Source organism: Zerene cesonia, unplaced genomic scaffold (assembly GCF_012273895.1).
Source record: "Zerene cesonia ecotype Mississippi unplaced genomic scaffold, Zerene_cesonia_1.1 Zces_u001, whole genome shotgun sequence".
Classification (NCBI taxonomy): Eukaryota; Metazoa; Arthropoda; class Insecta; order Lepidoptera; family Pieridae; genus Zerene; species Zerene cesonia.
Genome location: NW_024045131.1, coordinates 3,314,574 through 3,324,377, shown reverse-complemented (window position 1 = coordinate 3,324,377; position 9,804 = coordinate 3,314,574). Strand labels below are relative to the sequence as shown.

General features: G+C 35.4%; 1 protein-coding gene across 1 annotated transcript in view; it reads right to left on the bottom strand.

Annotated features, from left to right (window-relative positions):
• Positions 1 to 336: 336 nt before the first annotated feature.
• Positions 337 to 9,804, bottom strand: part of LOC119838145 (Krueppel-like factor 3) — a 36,128-nt gene continuing 26,660 nt past the window's right edge. Inside the window, exons 6-9 of the mRNA XM_038363979.1 lie at positions 4,614 to 4,677; positions 3,336 to 3,413; positions 2,275 to 2,618; positions 337 to 1,837 (exon numbers count right to left, since the gene is read on the bottom strand). Coding sequence (XP_038219907.1) covers positions 1,665 to 1,837; positions 2,275 to 2,618; positions 3,336 to 3,413; positions 4,614 to 4,677 — 659 coding nt within the window. The 3' untranslated portion in view covers positions 337 to 1,664. The remainder of the gene's footprint in view (positions 1,838 to 2,274; positions 2,619 to 3,335; positions 3,414 to 4,613; positions 4,678 to 9,804) is intronic.

Below are 9,804 nucleotides of genomic sequence, written 5' to 3'. Positions count from 1 at the left end.
TTATGCGATATTATTATATATTATACACATATTATTAGCTGAAGTTTAGGAATTAAGAATTTTTTCACTTATTATTTGTGAAACATCATATAATGAAACATCCTTCCCTTCTGTCGCAGGCGGTTAATAACGCGCTGTTTCGATGTTATTGAAGTGATAAATTGTTATGGGTGAGTAACGTGTTACGTTACGTATCGCGTTACGGCGCCAGTCTGTCTGGCTTCATTTATCGCATACGGTTAATTTTGTTTAAGTTATCACCTCTGACTTTTAAAAGATCGAGGTCGATCGCTAAGAACTAGATCTTGAAAACGTCTGTACCAATACTGGTAATTGTTACTTTCTATGGAATGAAAACATTTATCTTAGATAAACGCTAATTACTAGTAACCCATGTACGATAGAAAAAATATCACACTAAGTACTAAAAGATTATCAAAAATTAAAAAAAAAAAAAACTTAACGCTAAAAACATGTAAAGTTTACTGGCCCTTAAGTAAAAATAATGCCGCAGTTAAGCTACAAAAAAAACTTAAACTTATAACTAAAGAACATATTCAACTGTCTTCTGAAATCGCATCATTTTCGATACATTTGTTTCGTATCGATACGATGTTTTTACATATTATTCATTGTCATGTGTCTGTCTGTCTTAATTTTTTGTGTTTGCTATAAGATGCATCACACATCACATTCATTATAATAATTATAATGGTACAACTGGAGGGGATTATGGGATAAAACCAATCAGAATGGGAAAGGCGGAGTGAGGTTATATTTGATAATTAGATGTTGGATATTATATAGGATGGGAGAGATCATATATCTTGAAATATATACTTTATTTTCTAAGAAATATAAATGTGATAATGGGATAATGGGATAGGAAAACGTATATTCTAGACTAATCTATACTGGCCTTATTAATATCAAATTTTTAAATATCATATTTATATAAAGAAATGAGTAATTTTAAAATGTTTGAATTAGTCATAAAAAGTTAAATAAAATGTCTGTTTATAGGCTGTGTTATTATCTTAGCATGTATACATATGATAATGAATAAACATATGCCATGCATAAATGTAAATCTTAAGACATGCCTGGATAATTTTAACCACTCATAGCATATGCCTAAATTATTTATAAAATTATATTTTCATATCATATACATATATGTATTTATTTATTGCGCATATGATCTGAAAATGTCATCAATATACAAATATATATACACATACAACCATCTATGCATATGTGCATAAATATCTATTTCACATGTCATGCGCATATTTACGCATATATGCGTAAAATTTGTGCGCGCATGCGCGATCATTACGTATAAGTCATATTAACCACCCTTTCAAATTTTAATTTATTTCTTTTTATTTTTTTGAATAAGTTAGGACGTATTTGAGCAAGTCATGCATAAGCATGTCAATGATCGCATATACGATGTTTTAGCATTAAACATATATTTCTACACATATGCATAATAACTTAGCATTCATTTTTGTTTGTTATTCCATGATATTGACATTGAATTATTTTATTTATTATTGTTTTCTTTATTTTTCTTTTGTATGAGCAAACATACCATGCATCTTTACACACACATGCATAACACGGATACACATATGCACATATTTATACGCATATGCGCATCAATGCCTCCGCATATGCAGGCCTAAATGGTCGGATCTAGCGAACGCCCGTCTACAAAGCGGGCAAGTGAATGGTCTGTGGCCGGTGTGTTTGCGTGTATGTCGTGTTAATTCGTCGGAACGAGCGAACCGCCACCCGCAGCCGGCCCAGCTGCAGATGTATGGTTTTTCACCTGAAAATTAAGTGAATTAATCAAGTATGTATAAGCTAATAAAATAATGAATTAGGTTGTTCGATCGGATTTAAAGGAATTAATAATAAAAAAACAATAATTTATAAGTCATAAATACTTGATAACTTTTAAAGCTTAATGTAGTAAAATATGCGTTAATGTAATTCAAGTTTCTTCAGAAACGAATTTCAATAAACTAATAAATTTATTGGTTATAAGTATTTGAAAATTTAAAAATATTTATAACTAGACACTGCTCGCCCCGGCTTCGTACGTGGTACGTATATATCCTATGTCACAAAATTGCAGCTTTCTAATGGTGAAAGAATTTTCAAAATCGGTCCAGTAGTTTTTGAGTTTCGAGAAAACTACCATTGATGAACCAGAAAAAAGCAAGCAAATTTTCCTCCTTAAAAGACGGTTCACAAAAAACTCACCGGTATGCGTCCGCTTATGCGCTTTTAAATGCGAACTCTTCGTGTACACCTTGGTACAGCCCAGAACATCGCATTTATGCAACCGCCTCTTCTTATCGTCCATATCCACCTTCTCATCAGCAGCGGTCTTCGTAAACGCGCCCTGTGTGAATTGGTTCAGAGAGTCCGTCAGCGCGTTCTGCAGTGCCGCGTTCAAGAGGTAGCTCTTCAGTTCCAAATTCGAAATGCTCTGGTTCATCTGTGGCGGGAGCGGGAACGGCAGCAATGGCGGCAGCGGTGACGTACCGTTTGACAGCTCGATTGACGCGTGCGCGCGCATCTGCGGTTCGCGCTCCGTTTTGTATCTGGAATGCGGGATGGTTATTTTTTTTTTTGCAGATAATTAAAAAGAAGTATGGACAATGAAGGTTTTATAGTTAGGAAAAAATTACTTTTTAAGGATTATATTAAAGCGAGTATCTGATGTTAATAGAATTGTTTTTAAATGTTTCTAAATATATTCTAATAACCAGTTTTTACCCGCGGCTTCGCACGCGGAGTAGTTTAAAAGATGTTATTATACGTAAATAAAATCCATCAAAATCTGTTGCGTGGTTTCAAATATTTAAGCATACATAGGGACATAGGAACTATATAGTGTTATAAATCTGACTTAAGTTTGGTTGTTGGAACAGCTGAACCGATTTTAAAAATACTTTCACAGTTGGGTAAGTGATCCCCGAGTTCTATAGGCTATGTACGTACTACGGACGAAGCCGGGGCGGACCGCTAGTGTGTTTAGAAGTAAAAGGTTTAGTATATGTTGTTTTTTTGTTTACTTTTTTCATATAACTACATTAATTTATCATCATCATCATCAGCCCATATGTATCTTCCCACTGCTGGGACACAGACTTCCTATGAGGGTTCAGGCCATAATCCACCACGCTGGCCAAGTGCGGGTTGGCAGATGTCTCATCGTCGATCGTCGAACTTTTGATTCTTGGACATGCCGGTTTCCTCACGATGTTTTCCTTCACCGTTTTAAATTAATTTATCACAGATGTAAAATAAATACTGACTTATATATCGGCGTCTTCATCTTCCTTGCACTGCGCAGGTCAGGACCGAGTTTGATCCTTGGCATTTCGTGATTTGACCTGAAAGTCATAATATAATGATTAAAAATTTTCTTAATGTTTTTCCTCTATTGTGATGATGTTATATTGTTAAACTAGCGACCCGCCCCGGCTCCGCACGGGTGCTATAATACATATATACACATAAATCTTCCCCTTGAAACACTCTATCTATTAAAAAAACCCCATCAAAATCTGTTGCGTAATTTTAAATATCTAAAAATATAGACACACAGGCGACCTTGGTTTATGTAGTAACTAGCTGCGCACGGGTGCAATGCTGATACTGAAAATTTATACATAACCTGTTGTATTGTTCTATCTATTAAGAAAACCGCATCGAAATCCGTTGTGTAATTTTAAAGATTTTAGGTTGTCTGGAAGAGATCGCTGCCATAGCGATAAGACCGCCTGTTGTGCTCTTGAATGTTTATAATATAATGTATTTTTTGTTTACTTTTTATTGTCATTTGGTTCACAATATAGTGTTTTTATATATCGTATATGTAGTGATGAGATATTTGAAAGGATGGAAAAAATTCGATCGACTTATCGGGAATCGAACCCGTGTCATTCGCCGAACCGCCTGACCTCTCGGCCACCCGTGATATCGTCTGAGCAAACGAAATGTCTCATTTAAGCATTTTAATACTATGAAACTTGATTTGTGATAATTTAAATTTAAAAAATAAATCATTTTGATATATTTATTCATGCATGAATGTGTGTTCATTTCCATATATATGCTAGCATACCCGGCCACGCGTTGCTGTTGCAGAGTAATAATTAAAAATATTAAGATAATAAATTATTGGGATAATTAATCGAAATAAAAACCATCCTATATCTTAAGTTGGACCAAATTACACATAATGCCAAATTTCATCAAAATCGGTTGATTTGGTGGAGAGTTCATTGGGAACATACATGACACTGGATTTTTACATATTAAGATATTTTTTTTTTTGCGTTTTTGTTTGTTTATTACAAGCTGTACCCAGCAGCTTTTCCCACGTTTACCCTGATTTTACATAGCTTATAGCCTTCCTTAATGAATGGACTATCGAACACTGAGAGAATTTTTCAAATCGGACCAGTTGTTTCCTGAGATTGGCGAATTTAAGCAGACAAACGAACAGACTTTTTAATATTAGTATAAATGTTATGGCCTCATTTATTATGTTAGTTAAGAATAAGGATTTTCCAACAAAATTAACTTACCCATATGATAAATTAAACGATTCATCCTTTATATCCGTTTTCGATGATGTTGGGTGGGTGTTGCCTGTAACAATAATAAAAATAATTCATCATCATCATGATCATCACGATCATCATCATCATGATCATCATCATCATCATGATCATCATCATCATCATCACGATCATCATCATCATGATCATCATCATCATGATCATCATCATCATGATCATCATCATCATGATCATCATCATCATCATCAGCCCATATATGTTCCCACTCCTATGAGGGTTCAGGCCATAATCCAGGACGCTGGCCAAGTGCAGGTTGGCGATCCTAATCAGGACAATAAGACAAACTCATGAAATTATTGTATTGTCAGCGATCCTTGATAAGTGTACAGAGTTTGAATTCAATCTGTCCGTTTAAAGTGAGTCATACTCGTCTTAAGGAGTCGGTTATATACAAATATACAGGTGAAGCTATTGAAAGTATATATTTATGTCAAAAATTTATGTCTGCCTTTCACCTGTACATAGTCATATCGTTATTAATCCGAAACTACATCATTCCCTTTTTCGTTTTTCTAAGTTGATATGTTTGCTTTTTTTTTGTAATCACTGGAACGGATCAACCAGTTTTGATCAAACTTTCACTGATCAATAGAAAACTTTATTTTTGCCAATCCCCTGCTTCAACGTTTCTCGAATAGTATTATAGTAGATGCGAAAAATTTAATCTCTACGCTATTCTCAGCCAGTCAACTCTTCATATATCCTACTATCCTACTAATATTATAAATGCGAAAGTTTGTAAGGATGTGTGTGTGGTTGTTGCTCTTTCACGCAAAAACTACTGAACCAATTGCAATGAAATTTGGTACGTAGATAGCTGGACAACTGGAATAACACATAGGCAACTTTTTATCCCGATATTCCTACGGGATATGGACTTACGCGGGTGAAACCGCAGGGCGCAGCTAGTACTCTATATTTAACGCTTTGGCTGGATATCATTCAGGCCATTAGTTAAGCGGCGTTTAGTTTTGTCATCTTTACAATAGGTGCTAACAGCCGAAAGGATGAACCTATGCCCACGATACCTATGAGTTATTCTAAAACGCTTCATTTAGTCTTAGAAGCTAGGCTTTTCAAGAACCGAGGGGGTCCTGGTCGTATACCAACCAGCTACCGTTTCGTTCACTACGACTCGACGCAGTGGGGTTTTAGTCGGTAGGAATCCGACATAACCCACTCCTTCCCGGGGGCCGAGGGTCTGTGCAGGATCCTCACTCAAAAAAGGCTAATGGAACCGATAAAGCTATTTGTTTCTAAATAATATATTGCCAATTTAGTCCTTAAACAAAATTGATCACAAACAAAAATAGATGAATTTCTAGACTATGTTTATAGACCTATCTATAACATCCATTTAATAATCTATTTACAACCGAGCATAGACAATAAAGCATCGATTTATGCATCTATTGTGCCGTAAGTTAATCTTACATTATCTGTGCCGTAAAGTGTTATTTAATCTGTATTTTACGGAAACTGCCCGATAGCTGTTAAGATGGCGTTATGTAATATCGTTTCTTGTGAAGCATTCCCCTAAATTTAGTTTCGCATATCTATACTAATATTATAAAGCTGAAGAGTTTGTTTGTTTGTACGCACTAATCTCAGGAACTAATGGTCCGATTTGAAAAATTCTTTCAGATTTAGATAGCCCATTTATTGAGGAAGGCTATAGGCTATATAAGTACCACGGGCGAAGCCGGGGCGGACCACTAGTTGTTTATATACCATACTAGATGCTAGTCCCGGCTCCGCCCGGATATCAAGATTCCGGGAGAAAGATAATCGGGATAATAAGTATCCTTTCACACGAGTCAGCTCAGCCTATCTGATCAGCGTGATCGACGTACAAACATCCAAACGAACAAACAATAACATTTACAATATTGGTGGGAATCCTTTGTTTCGTTTTATTATAAGACTAGCTATTGCCCGCGGCTTCGCACGCATTAATTTGGAGTAGTTTAATAAATGTTATTATACATATAAAACTTCCTCTTGAATCACTCTATCTATTAAAAAATCTCATCAAAATCCGTTGCGTAGTTTAAAAGATTTAAGCATACATAGGGACATAGAAAGCGACTTTGTTTTATACTATGTAGTGTAAAAGCTATTTGAATATTATTTATAGCCTAATTAGTTTAGTTACCTCATGAAGTATATTTATTGAATAGTAAACAATATAATTATTTTTAGAAAACATGTCTAGATATCTAGACTAGCAGACAAAATTAATTTTTATATAACTAGCTGACCCGTCAAACGCTGTTCTGCCTGACTGTTATTATTTAGGTGTATGAAAAATACTACTTTTATTTGTTACACTTTCATGCAAAAACTACTGAACCGATTGCAATGAAATTTGGTACGTAGACAGCTGGACAACTGGAATAACATATAGGAAACTTTTTATCCCGATATTCCTACGGGATGCAGATTTACGCGGGTGAAACCGCGGGGCACAGCTAGTACAATATAAAAACCATGTGGTTATAAATTCCAGAACACGTATACAAGGTGTCCTAAATATGTACTATACTTATTGGAATTTATAGTCTTGCATACACTAATAAATTGTTTATATTATAATTTTATTCAGATTTTGTAGTTTTTGTTAAGAGCAATAAAGAATAAATAAATAAATAATGTTAAAAATACACATAAAATATCCAACGCGTTTTATTCCATAAGATATATTATTATATATCTTCTTATATATAAAAATCCAGTGTCACAATGTTAGTTATCAAACTCCTGCGAAACGGCTGGACCGATTCTTATGAAATTTTGTGTGCATATCGGGTATGTCTGAGAATCGTCCAACATCTATTTTTCATACCCCTAAATGATAAGAGTAAGGCAGAACAGCGTTTGCCGGGTCACCTAGTAAATCTATAAAAACATAAATCTACATATACAGGTATATCACTACATAGTATAAAAAAGTCGCTTTATTTGTCTGTGACTATGTATGCATTAATCTTTAAAATTACGCAACGGATTTTGATAATTTCTTATAGATAGAATAAATAAAGAGGAAGGTTTATATGCATAATAATATTTATTAAACTACTCCGAATTAAAGTGTGCTAAGTCGCGGGCGAAAGCTAGCAGGTAATACAAGGCACTAGGTACTCTTCGAACCTAATGCCTAGGTCTATATCTAGAATCTAACAATAGTTAAACAGTATAATGTAACAGCGCTTGTTGCTGTCAGTTAATCTTATTTATAACTTAATCCGGTCTGAAGCGAATAAAGGTGAGGTTTCTTATATGAGCGGTAGCGGATTAATTAATATCAGCTTTTTATCGGCTTTCCGCCCTAAAATATATGCAGGGGATTTTATTTTTCGTTTATTTATAAAGACGTTCGTCCTCCGCCCGGATATCAAGATTCCTGTTTTATCCCAAGGGAGCATTTAATAGAGATAAAGTGTCCTATCAAGTCAGCTCATACCCTATCTGTATACAAAATTTCATCAAAATCCGTTTAGTAGTTTCAGCGTGATTGTCGGAGAAACATCCAAACAAACAAACCCTCACTTTATTCGTGGTTTTCTGTACCATCAATTATAGGAAATTACGACACTATAATTCACAAGTTAAGTGTGTTAAAAAATATTAAATAATTATTATTACAACAATATGGTGTCTTAGATTATTCAAACATTGATTTTGTCCACAAAGTTCCCGATGCCACGGAATTTCCGAGATAAAATCTATACTATGTCCTTCCCGGATTCAAACTATGTATATCTGCACATACATTCATCCTAATCGGTTCAGTGGTTCAGAGGTTTAGGTTTTGAACAAGATACAGACAGACAGTTATTTTCGCATTTATAATATTAGTAAGGATTGATAAAAATACTATAAAGCAAAAAATTCACTAAGTAACATGGGCTATACACGTACAACAGGCGAAGCTCGGGGGAAGAGCTAATATCGTGGAACCATCATCATCATCATCATCATCATCATCATCATCAACAACAATGTTCTTAATATTATGTCCATCCTACTATCCTACTATCCTACTATCCTACTAATCCTACTAATATTATAAATGCGAAAGTTTTTAAGGAAATGTGTGTGTTTGTTGCTCTTTCACGCAAAAACTGCTGAACCGATTGCAATGAAATCTGGTACGTAGACAGCTGGACAACTGGAATAACATATAGGCAACTTTTTATCCCGATATTTCTACGGGATACGGACTTACGCGGGTGAAACCGCGGGGCGCAGCTAGTATTCTATACATAAATGAAAGTACTAAACAGATAAGTCGTTTCTACAGACGCGCATATGTGTGAGTGTGCATATGTGTGTGTATAAACGTCAGATATCATGCACTATCAGGCTGTATAGAACATTTACTTCGGTTTACTCACACAAAATCGCGCCAATAATCTATATATTATATCTGATATTATAAAAAAGCAGTGGTGGCTCAGTGGTGAGAACCTTGGACTTTAAAACCGATAAGTCGGGGTTCGAGACCGGGCGAGCGTGCTGGAAATAAATAAATTTTTCAATTTATCTGCACATGTGGATAATAACACCACTGCTTAAAACGGTGAAGGAAAACATCGTGAGGAAACCGGCATGTCCGAGAATCAAAAGTTCGAAGACATGTGACATCTGCCAACCCGCACTTGGCCAGCGTGGTGGATTATGGCCTGAACCCCTCACATAGGAGGCCTGTGTCCCAGCAGTCGAAACGTGTATGGGCTGATGATGATGATAACGCGCTTATCTCAGGAACTAATGGTCCGATTTGAAAAATTCTTTCAGTGTTAGCAAGCCCATTTATTGAGAAAGGCTTTAGGCTATATGACTAGGTACTAAGTGGGTACAACCGCGGAGCACAACTAGTAAATAATATAAAATCGCTCCGCTAATCGCATAGAGTCGCCTAACACCTCTTAAATAACCTAGTAAATAATTAGCCACTTGAATTATATCACTTCGGGACAATTTTAACAGAATACACCATTAGTGGTTATGGCCCGCGGCTTCGCCCGTTAGGACTTTCAAAACATTGAGTAATATAGCTGGTGTGGGGTTTGCGAAATGTCGTGGAATCGTAATAAAAATAAAACAAATACTCACAGATGACCGCCTCCTTGGC